Genomic DNA, 23290 nt, shown 5'->3' with positions numbered 1-23290 from the left:
GAAGCGTTTCAAGTATTTTAACAAATGCACACATGTACAGGTTACACTAAAGCAACAGCAACGATCCAAACAAATATAAAATTCGTAAAAAATACTCTACAATGTGTTACTAATTTTGTCTTACACCATCATCTAACACTGCCAGTTCCTCCCCATTCCCCAGACACTAGAAACACTTCCAAAAGAAACCCACCACATCCTATCGGACTAGCCAGTCATTTGATACAATGAAAAAAGTTTTGCCAACCAAATTCTACTGTATGATATGCATTAACGAGCATGAAGATAAAATTCTTCACCTGTACTTGTTTCTAACAGATATTCGTGTTCAATTTCAAAAGCTTAAGTACTATATAAATAACTGCTAATTTCAACGGTTGCTAAACGGACCTTTCATTTACCACGCTTAGAAAAAATTAGTACAAATTTGTAGTAGTCTGCAAAAAGTAAAATTCAACCATTTTGAAAGGTCACTTAAAAAAAGCACTGTGTTCATTCCTGCATACAAAGAGTTCAAATTAAACCTTCTCGACTTAAATCAGTTTAAGATCTAGTAACTTCCAGCAGAAAACGCTCCAGACTCAAAAATTCTAGAAACTAAACACACTGCCTTTCTAGTTGATACTATCTATGGCCGATAGGCTGTGCTTTAAAATGTAGTGTTCAGCGAAGGAGTTTTCAGCAGAGATATGAATTGCTCAAACATCCATTTTGGAGTCCTCTACCCCCGCCCTCTCAGACTTCATTTTGTTGAGAATTTTCAGCGAGGCACCACAGTGACAATTTCGAGAAAGCCTGTGCTTACTTGGGATCCAAACAGGGATGCACAGAGCAGGAAAGAAGCCCTGGCTCCGCGACGCGCGCGTGTCGCGGCCGCGCGGGCGCCGGGGAGGCCTTTGAGGCTGGCGCGGCGCAGGCCCGGGATGGCGGGCGCAGGGCCGCGGCGGGGGCGGGCCGCGCGCGCTGGACTTACCGCTCCGGCGGCGGCGGCTGGGGCCCCGGCTGCGGCGGCCGCCTCCTCCTCGTCGTCGCCCGGCGATGGCGGCCCTATCTTGCTGCAGGTAGCGGCCAACAGAGCAAGCGGTGACGGCTGAGTGTCCTACCCCCGATGGGCGGGTTCAGAGAGGGAGACAGGGAGGGGGTGGCGGTTAGGGCCGGGCCGCCGCTCGCACAGGAAGTGCGGCTCGGTCCTCGCCGGCTGCGCCCGGGCGAGCCAGCCCGCGCTCTCCTCCTCCTCCTCCTCGGCTCTCCTCCCGCTCGCACGCACACCGGCCCCGTCCGCGGCAGGCGGGCGGCGGGCTGCGCGCCGGGCCTCCACCTTCCGCCCGGAACCCACCCCGGGAGGGCGCGCACACTCACACACGCACAAAAAGGCGGCGGGCGGGGGAGCGCGGGCGGGGTCGGAGCGTTGGCGCCTCGGGCGGGCAGCTCCCGGGGCGGGGGAGGGGAGGGGAGAGGAGGGAGGGGAGCGGCGAGGGGAGGAGAAAGCGGCGCGAGGGGGGAGCCGGGCCGGGGCTCAGCCGCTCCTCACCTGGGCCGCCGCCGCCGCCACCGCGCCGTTTCCGTGCTGCTGCTGCTGCATATACTCGCCGTGGCCGCCGCCGCCGCTGCCGCCGCTGTCCACGTCCAAGGCAGCCATTTCCTCTTGTTTCACGGGCTTTTCGGGAGCTGCAGGCACAGCGCGGGGGGGTGGGGTGGGGGTGGGGAGGAAGGCGGGTGGAGGAGAGGGAGGGGGGCCCGCGGGCCGCGGCGAAATTACTCCGAGCCCCGATCGAGGCCCCTTCCCCTCCCCCACCCGCCCCCCGGCGGCGGTGGCGCGGCGGCTCCCTCCTCCCCTCCTGCTGCTGCCCCCGCCCGCCGCGGCTGTAACCCTCCTCCTCCTCTTTCCCTCCTCCTCCTCCTCCCCGCGCTGCCCCTGCCCCCTCTCCTCTCCTCTCCTCCCCTTTCCCTTCGCGCCGCTCGCTCTCACTCGCGCTCGCTCCTCTCGCACCGTCAGTCACTCACACACGCCCGCCCGCGCCCGCACACAGGGGGATGCGCTCTCGGCGGACCAGGCCGCCTGCCCCGGGGTCCGGCGGGGAGACGGCGTTGCTGGGGCTTGAGGGCTGGACGGTGGCTGGCGGGGAGGGGAAGAAGGCGGAGGGGAGTGCGGCTTTCTGCCTCTCACAGACACTCGGTCGCACGCTCGGGGCCGGGAGCCGGCGGCGGCGGCGGCCCCGAGCTGGCTGTGGTCGGCGGCAGCGGCGGCGGCAGCAAGGGTTGCTCTCTCTCGGCTTTACGTACCGGTCATAGTGTGTTTAGGGCACCTCAGGCGGGGCTCCCCGCCGCCTTACACATGGTGAGGAGCGAAGGCGGCGGCGGCGGGAGAGGATGCGGGAAGCGGCGGCGGACACGGCCGGAGCGGTCCGGGGATTTTTTTTTCCTATTTTGATTGACTGTGCGGGAAACACAAAAGGTGGAGCCTCCAGCCCAAAAGGGGGGAAGAGGGTGACAGCCCGCCCGGAAGTCCCGCCCCTCTTCTCCGCGCTTATTCGCTGCCACGCTCTCTGTCGGCTATGCTCATTGGTCCGGGTACCCATCCGTCGCTCGGCCTAGCGGCGCGCTTCCTGTTTGCCCCCCGGGTGGAAGGGGAGAGACAATGAGCGGCCGTGGCGGCGTAGGTTCCCGAGAGCGGCTATGGCTCGCCGGTTATCCCGCTGTGCCCGCCTCGCTCGCCGGCTGCCGATGCCAGGCCCACGGCGCAGGCCTCTTCCACCTCGCTGATGCCCGGAGCAGGCCCCGCCAACCTGTAGGGGCGCTGAGCTGGGAAGGAAATCCTTCCCCGCTGGCTCTGGCTCCGCACGACGTTTCTTCCATGCCGGCGGCAGCCTCGGTGGGATCTCCCCAGGGCCTCGCGGTCTTGGAGCCGCCGCTTCCCCGCGCTGCCAGGAGGCCGCTGCCGCTGAGCCCCGGGGTTCTGCTGCGGCCGCTGCTGCTACTGAACAAACCAGACCCGCCCCACGAGCCCGGGGGGAGGGAGCTGGTATTGGGGGAGACACCCCCTCCGAGGCTGGAGGAGGATTTTTTTTCTCACACATGCAGCTCTCAGATTCACAGTCGGAGCCATCCCATTCCCATCCCCCTTAGACCCAGGTTTCCAACCGTCTCCCACCCTGGAGGCAGGCATTTAAAGCAAAAAGAAATCGCAAGTCACCTCACACATGGGAAGAGATCTTTAATTCTAGCCAGTGGCATCAAAACAAAGTAGATTTTATACGAAGCATGTACATGTTCAGTGGGACAGAATCCCTTTAAAAAAAAAAAAAAACCAATCATTTTGCTGCACACACATACATTGCTACTTCTTAATCATATGAAGTCAGGTATCTCCTGAAAAAGTCCCACAACAATTGGGCATTAGTTTGGATTAGGTTAACACTCCTTCCTTCTTTGGCTTCCTTGACATTCTTACTGTCAACCTTGGGGAACATACTTAGGTTTTATTGTGTGTTCTGCCAACTAAGAGACATCTCTGCCTATTATCCTTAGGTTTGGTTGCCAAGAAGGTTAAATTCAAGAAGTGGGAACGGTGCCCACAATATGCCTTTTATTAGAAATCAGGTTCAAATCAGTTTCAATTATTTTGATTATTATACTTTGTGTAATAAGTGAGGTTGTGCTGAGGGAATGATGTAAAGTCTAAGCACTTAAACTGTGTGCACGAACTAAAAAAATTCTGTATCCATTTGCCAGAGACCAAGTTTGCATCTCACTTCCAAAACATGCACACATGCCACCTATCATAGGATGAGAAACTTGTACTTGGCTGCTAATTATGCCCCCAAAAAATCAAATTTTCAGGGAATTGACCTAAAAAATACAACCATGAAAAAATACTCGAAATTCTGAGTACTAGAACAGGATTCATCTAATATTAAGTTCTTTTGTTTTCATATTGAACTAAAAAATCACGTCGAATACTTGAATAGTACAAATGGTATACTATTTTACACTTAATTTTTTTTTTGTTGGCTTTTTTAATGTCAATAGTTTTCTTTAAAAAAAAAATTTTAGTTGACAATGGACCTTTATTTTTTTATTTACTTTTTTTAGTTATAGTTGGACACAATACCTGATTTTATTTATTTTTATGTGGTGCTGAGGATCGAACCCAGGGCCTCGCGTGTGCTAGATGAGCACTCTACCGCTGAACCACAACCCCAGCCCTACACTTAAAAATTTAAAGTGTTTAGAATAACATGATGGGGGGAATAGAAAAAAGGACTGGGTAATTTGTAGAAGACAGAGATTAAAACAGTGGAGTATGGGAGAAAGGGAATCACAGTACTATCACTTTCTCCTTACCTGAATACTTTGGATAGAGGGTAGCTTTTCCCCTGGAAGGACAATTTCGTATATTTTTAGATGTTTTTCCAGAAGTAAGGGTATGTTTGGGGAGTCTAAGTGCATTATCTCTTGCAAAAGGTTAGTCCAGCCACCTTAGAGAATAAAGTACTTGCCCACAGGAATTAAATTCTTCTTTGATGCCAATTGACAAATGACATGAAAAATTTGTTTTGGTCTATAGATCATTCTGACATGATGCTCTTAAAAGATTCATAGATTAAAAATGTTGTTCACTGCTACAGTTAATATTCAGAAAATCTCAGACCACACTTGACTTTATTGCCATGGGAGTATTTTAAGATGGCTGGAAATGACACTCTCTTGAAAAATAACTGTTCTTAACTATTGCAGTATTGTAGTCAAATCTTGAAATATTGTATAATTGATCTTTTTCTTTTCTTTTGTTTTTTGGAACTTGGGATTGTACTTGGGGCACTTGGCCACATCCCTCGCCTTATTTTGTATTTTATTTAGAGACAGGATCTCACTGAGTTGCTTAGCGCCTCGCTTTTGCTGAGGTTGGCTTTGAACTCCTCCTGCCTCAACCTCCTAAGCCACTGGGATTATAGGCGTGCACCATTGCACCTGGCTATTATATGTTCTTTCCAAAATAATTTGAGGAAGCTCTGTGGTAGCCACTGTTGATATAGAGATCTGTGTGTCACTTTATGTCTGCTTAACTCAATATTCTCATCTTTGGGCTGGGATTGTGGCTCAGAGGTAGAGTGCTCACCTAGCTTGCACAAGGCACTGGGTTGGATCCTCAGCACTATGTAAATGTAAAATAAAGATATTGTGTTCACCTAAAACTTAAGAATAAATATTTTTTTAAAAATATTCTCTTGGGCTGGGGATATGGCTCAAGCGGTAGCGCGCTCGCTTGGCATGCGTGCGGCCTGGGTTCGATCCTCAGCACCACATACAAACAAAGATGTTGTGTCCGCCGAAAACTAAAATGAATAAATAAATATTAAAATTCTCAAAAAAAAAATATTCTCACCTTTTTGTTTTTTTATAAATTTTCTTAATTCTTTGTAACTGTGATGAAGGTTAAAAGTCCCCATAGCATCTAGGTACTTTTTCCTACAAAGAAATGAGGCAACTAAACTTAATCTACATCTGCATGAACCTAGCCATTCTGTATTAAAAATAAGACTACCCTGGTTAATTGGACCACACCTGAAGAATTATGCCCTTTCCTTCACAGTCCCTACTTCCGCATTTTTTCCCTCTCAAAATACAAGTGGACCATATGTAACTGCCCATATTCTATGTGTTTCAGCCAAAACAGTGGCAATTTTGTGAAGTTCAACTTAAACCAATATCTCATGAATGCAACCTTCAGTGCTATAATTGGAACCCTACTTTTATTTGCCCTGTATCTTTAACCTGTTCACATTAGCTTTCAAGAATCTTAATTTGTTCTTGATACTTACATAATCACTATCACATTTCAGAAATACTCAATTTTACATTCACTGTATACTTAACACTTTGTTAGTTCACATCTTCCATATTCTGTCAAAAGCGTACCTTGAGAGCTGTATCTCTTTGTTTCTAAATCTACTAAAAGGTGATTTTTTTTTTTTTAGTATTTACTATATGCCAAACATTCCACACCTTTAACTTAATCTTCACAAACCTACAAGATAAATTTTGTAGATTTATCATTATCAGATGAAGAAAAACTCTCACCAATCAACATCAAGTCTTTTAAGTTATCACCTTAAAAATCCACCAATCTATCATCTGAAAAATTAAAGATAAGACACAATAAGGGGTAGGATTATATCTCAGGGGCAGAGCATATACTGAGAACAAGCTGGAGGCCCTGGGTTTAATCCCCAGCACCAAAAAATAAATAATAAAGTAGATAAATCACTACATGCTGCAAGTCTTCCTTAGAATGTAAGCATGCTGTATTAGGGATCATATATTTTGAATGCTCTAACCTACGTCTGACATGTAGATGTTTAATAGTGAGCAGAAAATCATCAAGACAATTGTAGGAAAATTGAATGACAAATACAAAATTAACTGATAAATACCGTATGATAAAATTTGTTTGACCTATAATAAATAGTTCACCTCTTTCAAGATCACTTTCCCTATACAAGTTAGACCTCGTTTCCATTCAAGATCCACACCAAGGATATTACTATGGTACAAAAAGGACTGATGTGCTTATAATATAAGAAATCTCATTCTCTTCATTTAGGCCATTGACATTCCTTAGTATTCTAAAATTATTTAATTATCCACAATACTCCTGAAATCATCTTCATGTTGGTCCAGGAAGTCTAATCCACTGACGTTAAATTTCTAAGTTGGGCCAATATTTCAAGAAAAAAATGGCTTATATATTTCTACCTCATTAATAACCTGTCTTAGAAGAAAGGATATAGAAGGTTAGCAATTCTGATGGTTGTAAATTTGTAATAAGAAATAACCTGACACTACCGAAGTGTGTGATGTTTTTAAATGATGAGCAACATCCTTCAGCATAATGTATTCGTACTTTATTTCATGATTCAATCTCTATGTTATAATAGAACTTTTTCCTTTCTTTTAATTGATTGTATAAATCAGACACATGACATCAACTAATATCAAAAAAAGCCAACCATATCCAAAGCCTTGCTAGAAAAGGTAAGAGGGAGGGGGTAAAATAAAGAATGAGGTGGCAGGGAGAAGATTGAATATAATTGTAGAAAATATTGAATACCATTTTTATCTGCCTTGGAGAAACAGAATTTTTTTTTAACTTTGCCTGAAATGCTACATCATATTATCACTCCATTTCAACCCAAGAGCTAAAGTAAAATATAAGTGCAACTATGTACAGTGCATGGTAGCGCACACCTGTAACCTCAGCAACTCGGGAGGCTAGGGCAGAAAGGATAGAAAGTTGGAGACTAGCCTCAGCAATTTAGTGAGACTCTGTCTCAAAAAATAAAGGGCTGGGGATGTGGTTCACATCCCCATGACAAAGCAACCTTGGGTTCAATCCTCAGTACAAAAAACAATAATAAGCCATAAATGTAATTTGTGTGCATGTGTTATCTTCATCCATTTTGTGTTTCTGTAACAAAACAATTGAAGCTAGATATTTTTTCTATAAAGAAGAGAAGTTTATTTAGCCCATAATTTTGGAGACTGAGAGTCCAAGATTGAGCTTCCTCTGTTTAATCTCTGGTGACGGTCTTCTGGCTGCAACTACAACATGGCAAAGAACAAGAAAGGGAACCAGCTACATGCAGAAAGGTCACATGGCAAGACAGATTTAAGAACCCGACTATGTTTTTTGTAATATCTGCTTTTAAGGAAACTAAAGTTTCTCAAGAACTACATTAATCTTGCCAGGCGTGGGAGTATATTCCTGTAATCCAGTGATTTGGGAGGCAAAGGCAAGAGAATCATAAATTTAAGGCCAGCCTTGGCAACTTAATGAGACTTGGTCTTAAAAAATAAAAGTGCTGGGGGTGTAGCTCAGTGGTAGAGCATCTCCAGGTTCAATCCCTAGCACCCAAAGGAAAAAAATCTCTTCCAAGGGTGATGCACCCTCCACCTAATTAACTCCTTCTAGGCCCCGCCTCTTAAAGATTCCATCACCTCCTCTATACATATAATACACACAAAGACAGATACATAATATGCATATAGACATATGTGACCCACCATGGATAATACATTGTGATGTACTCAGTAGATGGAATTTAAAATAAGTGGAAAGAGAGATGATAATTCTCATGGATAAATCACACAAAAAATATTAAGTGAAAAAAGGAAAGTTAAAAAAAAAGATAAACAGTATAATATCATTTACATGAAGTTTTAAAACATACCAAATTGTATCCTATACTATATATAGACACAATCATGTAGTAACACTACAATATCTTGCAAGGAAATGATAAATGCTATATTCAAAATGGTGATTACCCTTGGTATGAAGAATAGAATGGGATTTGTGGTTTAAATGGTTTTTCCAGAGGGTTTGTATTTGCAAGTTTTACTTAAGCCAGGGTGAATATAACTCTTCCTCCTCTTCCTCCTCCTCCTCCTCATCATCATCATCATCATTTGCTCTATATTGCTTTCTCAGCCTGAAACTACATAATAATTTTAAACTTAAAGGAAAAAAAAGTAACAAATGAGAACATGATAGAAGTAGCAAAACAAGTATTCCCAAGCAACTAATTGCCTACAGAGAGAGCTAAGGGAGAGAATGATTCAATATGACTAAGTGTTCCACTGTTACTAACTGGAAAGATGAACTGAAATAAGAATGACATGAATGGGACTGGCTGCGGGTGGATGATCATGAGAGTGGTTTTAGACAGGTTGAGTTGGAGGTGCTAGAAAGGCAACCATGAAATGACCCACAGACCACAGCCATACCTTTACTTCTGGTGGAGCAAAAAAAAAAAAAGCAAGCATAAAGTGTAGATTTGGGAGCCCTTACCATTTTAACAGATCTCTGTCCATTTATCTGCAAACATGAACAAGTTTCTTATCTTTAAATACCTCCATGTGATGCTGCCATTGCTTCTAGCAACTGTCTTCTTTCTCTCCTTCCTTTCCTTTCCCCAAAATCTCAACAGCTTGCTCTCTTCCTCTGCCCTTCCTAATTTAATTCTGGACCCAATTTCAACATTTGACACTTCCTCCTTAAAATGCTCTTCTCCTTTCAATATCATCTGCTTCCTGGTTTTCCCTCAGAGGAGAATTATTCGTATCTTTGCAATGTTGTCCCATAAAAAAACTAGCTTTGATCATGGAAATGTTCTATGTTTTCCTAGTCCATTCCTATAGCCACTAACCACATGTTGCCAGCAGGCCCTTGAAATGTGCCTATTGTGACTAAGGAATTGGAAGTTTTCATTTTATTTATAAATGGCCATTACTATGATATTGGACAGTGCCACCATTTTAGTCTCTTCTCCTTCCAGCCCTTAAATATGAACATGACTCCAGGCTATTTTTGATTCCTTGCCTTAAGCTTTCCTTTGAAGGCTCATCTTCTGGTTTTGTTTTTGCTTTGTTTTTTGTTTGTTTGTTTAGTCTTAGGGATTGAACCCATGGGTGTTTTACACTAATCTACATTCCCAGCTTTTTTTTTTTTTTTTTTTTTTGGTAGTAGGAATTGAACTCAGGGGCACTCAGCCACTGAGCCACATCCCAGCCCTATTTTGTATTCATAGACAGGTCTCACTGAGTTGCTTAAGTACCTTGCTTTTGCTAAGGCTGGCTTTGAACTCATGATCCTCCTGCCTCAGCCTCCTGAGCTGCTGAGATTACAGGCGTGGGTCACCAAGCCCAGCTTTTATTTTATTTTGAAACAAGGTCTTACAGAGTTGCTAAAATTCTCACTAAATTTCCCAGGCTGGACTCAAACTTGTGATCTTCCTGCCTCAGCCTTTCAAGTCCCTGCAGGTTTGAGTTTAGAGAGGCGGGCTGGAATTGCAGGAATGTTGAGCTTCCAGATAAGCCTACAAAACCAGGTGTGGTGGTGCACACCTGTAATCACAGATACTCAGAAGGCTGAGGCAGGAGGGGTCCAAGTTTAAGGCCAGCCTCAGCAATTTAGTGAGAACCTGTCTCAAAATAAAAAGTATAAAAAGATGGGCGATGTAGCTCAATGATAGAACACCTTTGAGCACCAAAATCCTCAGTATTGAAAAAAATAAAATAAACTCAAACTTTATCTTTAGTTGTCTTCTGTCATCTGAGATCCTGTTCTACACCCTTAAGCACCATAAATTCCTCTTGACTGTCTCACTTTGCCTCAAACTCCCAATGTTCAGCGCTGAACTCATAACTTACCTGCTCTGCCCTCCCTTTGGACGCTCTGTCTCAGACAGTGATGCTGTCATTCTCTCAGAAGCCAGATCATGAAATCACCTTTGACACATCTCTCCCTGCCTCTCCCACGGACAGCCAGTTATCAGGTGCCGTCAAGTTTTCCTGCACAGTCTCTCTCAGATTAAACCAAAAAACTTACTGAACCCCAATCTGCAAGACACCGCATGGGTCCTACCCTCAAAAAGCAGACAATTTGTGTAAGAAACAAAACATAAACATTCACAACTTCCAATAATGAGAAGAAAAATAACAAAGTCTAAAATATATCAGATCCATTGCCCAAACACTGCCCTCTGAATTCAGAAATCCCTGACATCAGTCAGCTCCTCCTGGAAGGCATCAGAGCATGCTTTGCCCTGAGGAGACTTTTGCAGCCCTAGTAGACAGGACTCCAGGCTTTCCTGCCCCTCTGTGTTCTACATCTGTCATCATAGTAACCTTCCTTTCCCTAGTTCAAAACATTAGTGATTCCAATACAAGGACATCTCTTGCAACTCCCACTTGTCCCACAGTTGATCATTGTCTGCCACCAGGATTGGCTTTCCCTCTCCCCCTGCGCTCCTGCAAATTCTAAGGAGCCTTAAAGTTTCAATTGGAGTCATAGCCTCTTTCCATAAAGCCTTTGCTTTCAGGTATTAGTAATTTCTTCCTCTTTAATTTCCCGTTACACTTCCAGCACACCCCTCAAAGGTACACCTAATTCATGACTTAGCATGTCAACCACAATTGACTGATAAGCACTTTGCACAAGCAAAATACCTTACTCTTCTGTGGTTCTCTTTGTTGTTGTTTTGGTTTCTGTGTTTTGTTTTGTTTCTCCTCTGATTCTTAAGAAGTGAATTTCAAGGAAAGAGAGAGGTATGCTTTGAAAACAAAACAGCAATTGCTTTGTCCCTCAGAGACTTCTTTTTATATATATAAGCTATGACATTTGGCTTACTTGCGTTTCAGACATTAAAGGAAAATATGGGTTTGTTATGCTTTGGCAAAACAGTCATGTTAGCTGGGCACAGTGGGGAAGGCCTGTAATCCCCTTGGCTCTGAGACTGAGGCAGGAGGATTGCGAGTTCAAAGCCAGCCTCAGCAAAAGTGAGGCACTAAGCAACTCAATGAGACCCTGTCTCTAAATAAAAAATACAAAATAGGGCTGGGGATGTGGCTCAGTCAGTGGTCCAGTGCCCCTGAGATCAATCCCAGTACTGTGCCCCCCCCCGAAAAAAAAAAGTCATATTATTTAATGAACGAGATCAAGAAACATCTCTACATTTTGAGCAAATAGAAGATAATCAACAAAAGCCTATTGAACAACTTATCAATTTCAAAAAGCCATGGATTTGTTCTTTTAGGATTCATGTTTCAGACTTTTTATGTTAATAGAGAAACAGCTATATGACCTGTTGATTGTAAAGGGGCCACAAAACTAGTGACAAAATTGAACAAATTGGTCTGGGAGTATAGCTCAGTGGTAGAGCGCTTGCCTAGCATGTGTGAGGCACTGGGTTCGGTGCTCAGCATCACATATAAATGAATAAAGATCTATTAACAACTAATAAAATATATATTTTTTTAAATTGAACAAATTATTGGGCTGGGGATATAGCTCAAGTGGTAGCGTGCTTGCCTAGCATGCATGAGGCACTGGGTTCGATACTCAGCACCACGTAAAAATAAAATAAAGATATTGTGTCTACCTAAAACTAAAAATAAATATTAAAAAAAATTGAACAAATTATTTAAAATTTATAAGGAAATGTTTAAATGTTCTTATTAGGTACGATTTGATATATATAAAATAAGTATAATACATATCTAAGTTACAAAGCATAATAAATTAGGTGATTCCATCACTTAAGAGATTTCTGGTAGTAGTAGACTCTTCATAATTTAAGGGATTGATCATCTTTGACAGTACATGTCTTCATTTTTGCTCTAATTATATATGTATTCCTCTGAGTTGTTTTCTTAGTATAGTTTACCAAAGATATATTTCTTTAAATTCTATAGTCAATATTTTTGCCCTACTCATAGCATTTAAATTATTTTATTTACAGCATACTTATTTACTCATCTCATAAGTTTTTCCTTTTTTACTATTTTAAACATTCTGACTTCACGTTCCTGAGATAATCTTTCTACTTCATATTTCCTCCACACTGGACTGAATAAGCCACTTACCTGCTTATGTTCCTCGTCTACAAGTCATTTCATTTCTTCTTTGTATTGACTGACCCTCCCTCTTGTTTTGTACAACAAGCTTACCGCATGTTTCTTCTTCCAAGTCATTGACACATAAAATGAATAAAATTGGTCCTAATATTGATCTCTGGAGCTTTGTAACCCATCCATTCCAAACTATTCCACACTTTGATATGAAAATCAATGTTTAATCGACTTAAGTAGTTCATCCTTATGCCATACTTACCTAACTTCTAGATTAGTTGCTTGTGTAATATCTTTTCATAGTACTTTATTTCAAAGCCCAAGTAATTGGTTCATGTCTTCCCTTAGCTGATACTTATTATGAGACCCAGAAGTTATTTCACATCAGTCAAATAGGTATGAGAATCTGTGCGACTCCTTTTAAACTAAATCATGTGCTGGAGTGGTGGTGGTAATCCCTGGCATCAGTAATCCCTGTAATCCCAGGTACTCTGGAGGCTGAGGTAGGAGGATCGCAAGTTCAAAGCTATCCTCAGCAATTTAGCAAAATCCTATTGGAAAATAAAAAAACGGAGTGTCCCTGAGTTCCTAATACAAAAAATAAATAAAATAAAATAAAAAACCTGATAGAAGACTTAAAGGAAAAGGCTCTGTGAGAACAGCCTAGGTAGGGTGGGTGCAGGTTTTCTCCCCAGAAAGTTTAACACTGGCTGTTTACTTGTAGAAACTTTTTTGAGGAGATAAAAGCATACAAACAGGCTTAGAAATGAATGTTTTGAAAGTAAGTAAAGAGAAAGATGATATGTCATGAGCTTTGTAATGTTTTGAACAACCAATAAAAAAATAAATAAATAAATAAAAAGAAAGTAAGTAAAGAAGTGGAATGGACAGAAGCAAAAACTTAAAAAAAAAAAAAAAAGCTTGTTGAATATATGCTAAAAGCTAATGCATAAAAGGTCAAATGAACAAAACCAGAGAGCGCCCCACAAATATGCATGTATATCTCTGAAAATGTAACAGAAAGGAGAAGAGCAGCATATATTTGCTTGCATCTGGGTGGTCCACATGAGGCAGGGATCAGCAGAAAATTTTGCACATAGTTGGATGTCAATAAATTTGAATTTTATCAATCTATAAATTTTAATAGATGGATATTTAACTTTTTTAGCCCTGTTACTTACTATTAGTCGCTGTTCCTAACTTGTTTTATTTATTTATTATATATTTTTTTAGCTGTTGATAGACTTTTATTTTATTTATTTACATGCAGTGCTGAGAATCGAACCCAGTGCCTCACTCATGCCAGGCAAAGGTGCTACTGCTGAACCACAGCCCCAGCCCTGATTTATTTATTTTTAATAAACTTTTTATCTTGAAATGTTTTAGATTTAAAAAAAACAATTACAAAGATAATAGAAATAGAGTTTCTGTGTATCTCTAACCCAGATTCCCTCAGCATAGACTGACCAATTGTCCTAGTTTGCCTAGACCGTCCCGGTTTTAGCACTAAAACCCCCACATCCCAAGAAAGCCCTTTCCCAGGCAAACCCATGTAGTTAGTTGCCTCCACTGTGTACATCACCATGGTACATTGGTCAGAACCAAGAAACCCACATTGGGGCTTTACTACTAAACTGCACACTTTGGATTTTACCAGTTTTTCCATTAATGTCTTTTATCTGATTCTAGATACAGTTTCCACATTACTGTTCCAAAACGGGCAAAATCAAAATTGCATCAAATTTTTTTAAATTATTTTTTTTTCTTATGGTTCTGGGGACTGATCCTAGGGAAGCTCTACTGCTGAGCTATAGCCTTAACCCTTTTTATTTTATTTTGAGACACGGTTTTACTGAGTTGCTCAGACTGACTTTGAACTTGTGATCCTCCTGCCTCAGGAAGATTTTTTCCTGGAATGACAGGAAAAAATTGCTTCAAGTTTTAAAAAGTGTTATTTAAACTTTGAAAAATGACAGAGCTTGTTTTCCAATTTACTTTTGAACCCATGAGACTTTAGTCTTTTTCTATACATAACATTAAAAAAATACTTAATATTTAGTTGTAGTTGGACACAGTACTTTTATTTTATTTATTTACTTTTATTACATGTTGCTGAAGATAAAACCCAGAGCCTCAAACATGCTAGGCAAGCGCTCTACCGCTGAGCCACAGCCTGAGTCCCATAACATTTTCTTTTGAAAAGGTTGTATTATACTATTATGTGCTCATTTTAATTAACTTTAAAATATATATCATGGATATCCTTTCACATAATTAAACATCTCTGACATCATTTTTAATGTTTGTATAAAATTTCATAGTATGGGGGCTGGAGTTGTGGCTCAGTGGAAGAGCACTTGCTTAGCATGTGTGAGGCACGGAGTTGGGTCCTCAGCCCCACATAAAAATAAATTAATAAAATAAATGTAAAAAATATTTAAAAAAATATTAAAAAAAAGAAAATGCTTTTAAAAAATTTCATAGTATGGGTGTATTACTTAACATCTTTGTGGATAAATATTTGCATAGATTCATGATAATTTCTTAAGATTAAATTCGTTTAAGTGGAATTGCTATATCAAAGGGGACACACAACTATAATAAAATAATTCTGTTTTTTTAATTCATTAATTTTTTTGCGGCACTGGGGATTGAACCCAGGGACATTTTACCACTGATATTTCCAACCCTTTTTAATTTTTATTATTTTTGGTAGGATCTTAATATATATACTTGGGGGAGGGATATTACCAGGTATTAAACTCAGGGGCACGTGGCCACTGAGCCATATCCCCAGCCCTATTTTGTATTTTATTTAGAGACAGGGTCTCACTGAGTTGCTTAGCCCCTCACAGTTGCCGAGGCTGTCTTTGAACCCTTAATCCTTCTGTCTCAACCTCCCAAACTGCTGGGATTACAGGTGTGCACTACTGCGCTCAGCTAGGGTCTCCCTATATTGCTGAGGCTATCTTGGAACTTTCCATCCTCCTGCCTCAGCCTCCTGAGTTGCTGGGATTACCGGTATACGCCATCTTTCTTGGCTAATTTTAAGGTTTCTGATATGCATTGCAAACTTGCTTTCCAAAGTCACCAGTTTAATACACTCAAGCAATTTATACAAGTACTCATTTCTTCACCTATTACCAACTTTATTTTTATTTTTAGTCTGCCAGTTTGACCATCAAAATGTTTTTGAGTTGGTTTTATGTTACATTTCTTTGATTTCTAGTTAGAGTGGACTTCTTTTTCTTGGTGGTGCTGGGGATTGAACCCAGGGCCTTGGGCATGCTAGGCACTCTGCCAACTGAGCTGTATCCCCAGCCAAGAGTGAACATTTTTATATAGTTAGTTCCATTTGTATCATACTGTGAATAACTCTTCGGGACCCTTTATCTAGACTTCTATTGAGGCATTCATCGTTTTCTTATTGAAGTGACATTAAATTTTATCTCTCAATGTGTTTCAAATATTTTTCCCACTTTTTCATTTGTCTTTTAATGACGTCTTCATATTCAGAGATGTGAATCGTTCTCATTTGTTTCTGCCTTAAGAATGTTGTTTTCGTGTTTGGTTTGGTGGAGCTGGGGTTAATGCTCAGCTCAGCTGTGACCACTGCATGTTCCTGCTCACGGCAGCCCTGCGTGAGTCTTCCAAGTCCTATAGCACTGCGATCCCATCATGGATCCACAATCCTCTCTTTCTAATGAGGAAATACCCCTGAGTCTTCACAGTCCCAAGCTTTAGCGGATTAAAAAAAAAAAAAAAGAATTGAAGACAAGTTCAAAAGCACACTGCCCTGAAAGCTGCCCAATTCAGTTTGCCATCAACCTCCAAGAAAAAAAATTCCAAAGATATTAATAGCCATCATTAAAAAAGTATATATCTTTTAATACAACTTGGCTCCAAAACCTCCAAATCCTCTCTTTTAATGGCTTAGTGTGTTACAGAATAGGGAGTGCTAGCCCACTGTGAGCATCCCTACCATCAAGTCCGCCTGGGCTCAGGCTCCCTCCAGCAAGGAATAGGATCCTGGGCTTCCACATCTTGGGGGATGGGAGATGGGTCAGGACTGAAAGTTATTATTAAGAACCAGAAATATTTAAAAGTCTTCTTCCCCAGCGGCTTGGGAGGCTGAGACAGAAGATCATGAGATCAAAGCCAGCCAGCCTCAGCAAAACTGAGGCGCTAAGCAACTCAGTGAGATCCTGTCTCTAAACAAAATACAAAATAGGGCTGGGGATGTGACTCAGTGTCAAGTGCTCTTGAGTTCAACCCCTGGAAAACAAACAAACAAACAAAAAATGTCTTCCCCTCTCTCTCTCTCTCTCTTTAAAAAAAATTTTTTTTAATTGTAGATGGACACAATGCTTTTATTTTATTTGTTTTTATTTTTATGTGTTTCCAAGGATTGAACCCAGTGTCTCACTCATGCTAGGCAAGCGCTCTATCTCTGAGACACAACCCTAGGCATCTTTTTTTTTTTTTAATAAATGAAAATGTTTTAAAATAGCAAAAGCTTTACATTAAAGTAAAGAAAAAAATAAACAAAAAGGGAAAAACTTGAGGCAAGAAGAAGCCCTAGTTCACAGATGGTAAAAATAGTTTGCTTCTTTTTTTTTAATTGTCAATGTACTTTTATTTTATTTATTTATTTTTATGTGGTGCTGAGGATTGAACCCAGTGCCTCACACATGCTAGGCAAGTGCTCTACCACTGAGCCACAACCCCAGCTCCTTGCTTCTTCTTCTTTTTTTTTTTTTTAAGAGAGAGAGAATCTTTTTTTTTTTTTTTTTGTAGATGGACACAACACAATGCCTTTATTTTTATGTGGCGTTGAGAATCCAACCCGTGCTAAGCAAGCGCACTACCACTGAGCCACAATCCCAGCCCTTCTTTTTGTAAATTGGCCAAAATTGTATATACTTATGATGTACAACAGGATGTTTCAGAATGTGTCTATATCGCAGAATGGCTAAATTGAGCTAATTAACATATGTATTATTTGGTTATATATTTGGTTAAGGACACTTAACATCTACTGTTTTAGCAATTTTCAAGTATATGATAAATTACATTTAACTATATTCATCATGTTGTACAATAGATCTCTTAAATTTATTCCTTCCAACTGAAATTTTGTGTTCTTGGCTAGCATCTCCTCACTCCCTCCTGCCCCAGCCCCTTGGCAGCCTCCATTCTCTCTGTTCCCGAGATCAACTTTTTTAATTCCACATATAAATGAGATTATACAGTATTTGTCTTTCTGTGCTTGGCTTATTTCACTTAGCATATGTCCTCCAGCTTCATTCATTTTGTTACAAATGACAGGATTTCCTTCTTTTTTGAAGGCTAAATAGAATTCCATTGTATATATGTATCATATTTTCTTTTTTCATTTATCTGTTGATGGATACTTGATTTCAAGTCTTGGCTATTGTGAATAGTGCTGCAGTGGATATGGTAATGCAGATGCCGCTTCAACATGCTGATTTCATTTCCTTTGGGAATGTTCCTAGTAGTGTAATTCTAGGATCACATGTGCTAGGTTTTGAATGTCCCCTCCAAAACTCATGTTGAAAGTTTATTGCCACTGTAAGAGTATTAAGAGATGGGACATTGCTAAGGATGTGGCTCAGTGGCAGAGCACCTGCCTAGCAACTCCAAGGCCCTAGGTTAAAACCCAGACATACACACACACACACACACACACACACACACACGGACCTTTAAGAGAGATTAGATTTGAAGACTCTGCTTTCGTGAATGAATGAATGCATGCTATTATTGTAAGAGTGAAGTAAATATTGCAAAAGTAGATATATATACACACACACACCAGGGATTGAACCCAGAGGTGCTTAACCATTGAGCCACTTCCCCAGCTCTTTTTTATATTTTTATTTAGACACAATGTCTCACTCACTGAATTGCTTAGGGTCTTGCTAAATGGCTGAGGCTGCCTTTGAACTATCAATCCTCCTGCCTCAGCTCTCAAGCCACTGGGATTACAGGCATGTGGCACTGTGCCCAGCTCTAAAAGTGAGTTCTTCATAAAGATAAGGAGGTTAGTCCAATTTCTTGTAGCTCTTGAACTTCCCAGACAGAACTGTGAGCCCAACAATTTTTTTTTATTTGTTTGTTCATAAGTTATCTGGCCTGTAGTATCCTGGGATAGCAGCAGAAAATGGACAAAGATAAGATGGTAGTTCTATTTTTTAAATTTGAGGGTCCTCCATACTGTTTTCCATAATGGCTACATTGGGTGGAATTTAGGGACACTAAGAGGGCAGAGATAAGGTGTAAGAAAGAAGTAGCTGGAGGACAAGACAAGGAGATGAATCATGTCCCTGTTTACAGTGAGTCCCACTACCATGACAATTCCTACCTTAACAACTTCTGCCACAGGGTCGATATTTTAAAATGACCAATGGGGATATAGTGGGTAATATTCTAATTAGGTTTTCTAAAGTAACCAATGGGGGGAAAGATTGGAAAATATTCTGATCAGGTATCATAAGGTAGCCAATGGAGCAAACGGGGTAAGGTCTTCAATCCAGGCGTTACAGGGAAGAGAATGCCTCACAGCTCAGCCATCCAACCCCTTGCTCCGCCCACTCTGCTCTACCTTCCAAAGCTGCTTTCACCTCCACCTTCAATAAATCTGTACTTTGCCTGTTACTTCTGTGTGTCTTGCTCAATTCTTTGTTCAGGACACCAAGGCCCTGGACCCCAACTGGACACTGATGATAATAGCTGTACTAATTTAGTTTCCCACTAACAGTGATCAGGGTTCTCTATTCACAGATTCCCCAACACTTATCTTTTTTGATAACAGCCATTCTAACAGACTCGAGCATAATTTGCTTTTGTCCAGTGAATCAAGGGACTTCGGGAAGGTCCGTCTCCTCCTCACCCATTTTCCAGAATTTCTCCCTGTCACAAACTCAGACATTCATGGTTTGTTCTGAAGTGCCTGGCCGCTGTACCCAGACAGGGCAGATATTTATAAGAAACTGTCAGAAGTGGAATAATTCTCAGCAAGTACAGAGGTCTATGAAGTAGGTGTTTGTATTCAAGTCTTCAGACATGCAGATTACCTCTTAAAACATAGGGTTACCTTCAGTTCTGCCCTATTGCCCTAGAGAGCCAGGTCTTGATGGAGAAAAGTTCCCACATGACCTTGATTAAGGTGGGAGCAGGTAAGAGGAGGGGGGTTCTGCCTATGCCTTAAGTGTACACTGACTCTGTCTACTGGGTAATCCAGCTTTGATTCTGAAGGAGAAACCTCTCTGGTGTTACATGGTGTAAAAATGGTAAAGGAGACATGGTTTTCACCCCAACCGTCACTACTCATAAAAGCTGGCCTAGGGCTGGGGACATAGCTCGGTTGGTAGAGTGCTTGCCTATCATGCACAAGGCCCTGGTTCAATCCCCAGCGCCACTAAAAAATAAATAAATAAATAAATAAAAACTGGCCTAAATCTAGCTGGGAGCAGTGGTGCACGCATGTAATCCCAGAGGCTCAGGAGGCTGAGACAGGAGAATTGCAATTTCAAAGCCACCCTGCGCAATGGTGAGACCCTGTATCTAAATAAAATGCAAAATAGGGCTGGGATTGTAGCTCAGTGGTAGAGTGCTCCCCTAGCACGGGCGGGACCCGGGTTCGATCCTCAGCACCACATAAAAATAAAAGCTTTGTGTTAAAAATAAAATAAATATTTTTAAAAACAGCAATAAAAAACAAATTATTAAAAAAAAAATAGGGCTGGGGATGTGGCTCAGTGGTCGAGTGTTCCTGAGTTCAAGTCCTCGTACCAAAAAAAAAAAAAAAAGCTGGCCTAATTCTAAATCTGCAAATCCAAACAACTCAACATTCAGCCACAACCCCAGGTCAGGTCACACTCCTGATTCCAAAAAACTCCAGTGGAGCTCCCACTCAATGAAGCTGTGGTATAGAAATGTTTTCCTTAGCACTAGTAAATTGCCTGCTTTCTAGAGTTTCCTTGTTGGTGACCTTATTTTGCCATCCAGCTTTCATATTAATGCAGCATGGAAGGGGAGTGGGAGGGCTGTCCTAGCCTGAGCTGAAGCTGGGCTCCAGGCCATGATACAGTTTGTCTGGGCATGTCTAATGGGCTTGCCAGGAGTCTCTCTGCACAAGGGGTTGAGGAGGCTCACAGAAAATAACATCCTAAGGCAGTGGGTGTGGGGGACACATCACAGGTATCATAATCACCAGGCAAACTTTTCAAAATATGGATTCCCTATACAAATGCATCCTTTATTCTGGCTATGTATGTGTTTGTGTGTGTTTATGACTTGCACATAGCCAGGAGCACTGCTTTAGTACCAAAGTTTGCCCCTAGAATTATGCAGATCAGCCCACACCAGTGGTGCTAAAGGCTTCAGAGAAAACAATGTGGCTTCTGTACCTGCCACAGAGAGTGCCCAGAGCTCTGACAAGGTGAACACCAATTGCTTCATTACTTCAGGGACTGCCTGCATCAGGAATTCTTAACCTAGAGCCCATGGACCCCTGGGAAAGCAGGAATAGGTGCAAGAGTCAACAAACTCCTGAAAACTGCCACAATTTACTAAGTGGATGTGATTATTTCTCTGAAAAATGGTTCTGTGAAAGTTTCATCAGATTCTCAAAAGAGGATGTGATCTTCAAAAGGTTAAGAGCTACTGCCCTGGCAACTGCCAAAAAAATACTGGGGTGAGCAGATTTTGTAAGATCTGAAAATACTACAAGGGAAATATTGGCCTTTTTTTTTAAGTTAAATATGACTTATTTTTACCTCAAGGCATCAGTATCCTGGCAAAACACTGAGGATGTGAAAAATATGAAATCCCACCCATGTTTCGAGTCTACTTTAAATGCTTCCACCTCTTTCCCAGCAGAGACTTCCAGCTCCCTTGCCTGAGCCTCATGTACCTCTTTTGTAACGCCTAACTTTTTGCTGAGTATTTTAGATATGAATGGACACATCACATCTCTTCTATAAACTATGACCTTTGGGAGTAAGAATCATGCCTCGTCCATCATCTTCCTATCTTAGGATATCCCACACAGCACATTGACTTAGTTATCATTGGGTGAATGAACAAATCATAAATCCTTTATATCAGCCAGGCCTTTTGATTCTTTCAACTAAAAACAACTAACCCTATTTCCTTGTGCATTATGCATTTTAAATATATTCCTTATATCTTATATTGTCCTAGGCAATTGATTTGCCTATTTAGTTACCATCCAGTGTTTGCCTGTCTTATCTGTTTACTTGGTTGTGATCTGCCTGGAGGGCAAGGATTGCACATAAATCCAAACTATGTAAACTGACATACCTCTTGGGAAGAACACACAGAGATAGCCAACATGTCCAGTATGTGTCTCACAGCACAGACACACCATGGGGACATGTTTCATGCAGATATAGACAGAACAGAGGTTGCTAGAAATGGTGGTGGGTTGAGGAAGCAACTACAGATATAGAAATCAAGCAGAAGATCCAAATCATCAGGTTATGGAATTGTATTCTGAAGAGGAGATAAGTCAGAGAGAAGCCTGAACCTGTCTGTGGAAGGATAAAGCAACAAGAAGTCAGCCCAGGCTCAGAGATGGGTGTGGCTTGACAACAGTTCAGAGCCTTGGAAAGGGCTCCATGCAGGCTATGCAAAAGCCGCCAGATTTTTTTGTTTTGTTTTTTAGTTTTTTTTTTAAACCCTATTTGTTTTGTTCCATATTTGTGACAGGCTTTTCTTGTGTTCAAAAATCAATTATTATATGTAAAATGATGTTAATGAAATTGATTTATGTAGTCTGTTCTCAAAGTAGAACACAAGCAGAGTATTTGTAAACTGATCTGACCACATTCCTGATTATCAGAGAGAGGCTCCCATGGAGACTTGGCGACTTTCTCCTCTTTCTCTCCTTTTCTTTTCTGTTTAATACTGTATTTACTTGTTTACACATCCACCCACATGATAACACACTCTTAGTTCCATACAATCAAAGTCTCCAGCATTTGTGTGATCTTGCTGACCATTTCAGCTTAATGACTGAATTGTGTTACAGAATGATTATTCTGGGGGTGTTGATTAACTGATAATGGGAGAGTCACTAGTGTCAGACCAACCACTCCACAGGCAAGACTCAATCCTGGGAGCCTGACAGTTGAAGTTAATGCCAAGCCATTTGGTGACTACTCGGATAGCTCCAGAAAGCAGCCCTAAGACCCAAGTATAACATCAGGGTGAATGTAATTCATAAATAAACTTCACATTGCTCATTTATCTTATAATAAGTTTAAGGTAGTCATTCATCATTCCACAAGCTCTTCCTGAGTGCCCGTCTGTGGGATCCATTATTTAACAGAACAAAAATCAACACCCTGGTTAAGTTTACATTCCAACAAAAAAACAGAAAAGAGTTCCATCTGGGTGACAATCCTTGTGATAGTTTTACATCTTCTCTAGGTCTGAATTCTTGGAGGTTATTATCATACTTGCCCATGGTATTTGCATCTTTAGGCCCCAAATGACTTGTTTTTTCGAGCTGCCTCCCCCACCCCCATCTTTGGAGAATCTCTTCATTTCTGGGCCCCAGGTCCACTCAGGCGTCTCCCATGTGACATGGACTTACTAAAGAGAACACTTTGCTCAGGACCTCAGCCTGCACTTCCTAGGATTTTTCTGGCCTTTGGAAATCTCTGTCTACTGGGAAAGGCTCTGAGACAGAAGCTAGGAAAGTACTTTAGGGTCCAGTTAAATTCACTTAATTCCCAGATGAGACCAGAAAAGAAAAGGAATTTGTCAGTGTCACACAGGGGACCTCCTGGATGTGACCCTTGGCTCTTTCCTCCCAGCCTCCTGCCTT

The 23290-nt window shown here is 41.6% G+C and overlaps 1 protein-coding gene across 7 annotated transcripts in view; it reads right to left on the bottom strand.

Moving 5' to 3' along the window:
• Positions 1-23290, bottom strand: part of Sp3 (Sp3 transcription factor) — a 110844-nt gene that overhangs the window by 50140 nt on the left and 37414 nt on the right. For 2 of the 7 annotated variants that reach the window (XM_071619060.1, XM_071619061.1), the window contains 2 exons: positions 1532-1668; positions 974-1099 (listed from right to left, as the gene is read on the bottom strand). The exons of 4 other annotated variants lie outside the window; for them this stretch is intronic. In XM_071619060.1, coding sequence (XP_071475161.1) covers positions 974-1099; positions 1532-1668 — 263 coding nt within the window. Of the gene's footprint in view, positions 1-973; positions 1100-1531; positions 1669-2283; positions 2964-23290 lie in introns of those variants that run through there. One more of the 7 variants, XM_027946116.3, reaches the window with a different exon arrangement.

This window comes from Marmota flaviventris, chromosome 11, assembly GCF_047511675.1.
Source record: "Marmota flaviventris isolate mMarFla1 chromosome 11, mMarFla1.hap1, whole genome shotgun sequence".
Classification (NCBI taxonomy): Eukaryota; Metazoa; Chordata; class Mammalia; order Rodentia; family Sciuridae; genus Marmota; species Marmota flaviventris.
Note: the sequence above shows the minus strand (reverse complement) of the source record. Positions and strands in the feature narration are given on the sequence as shown.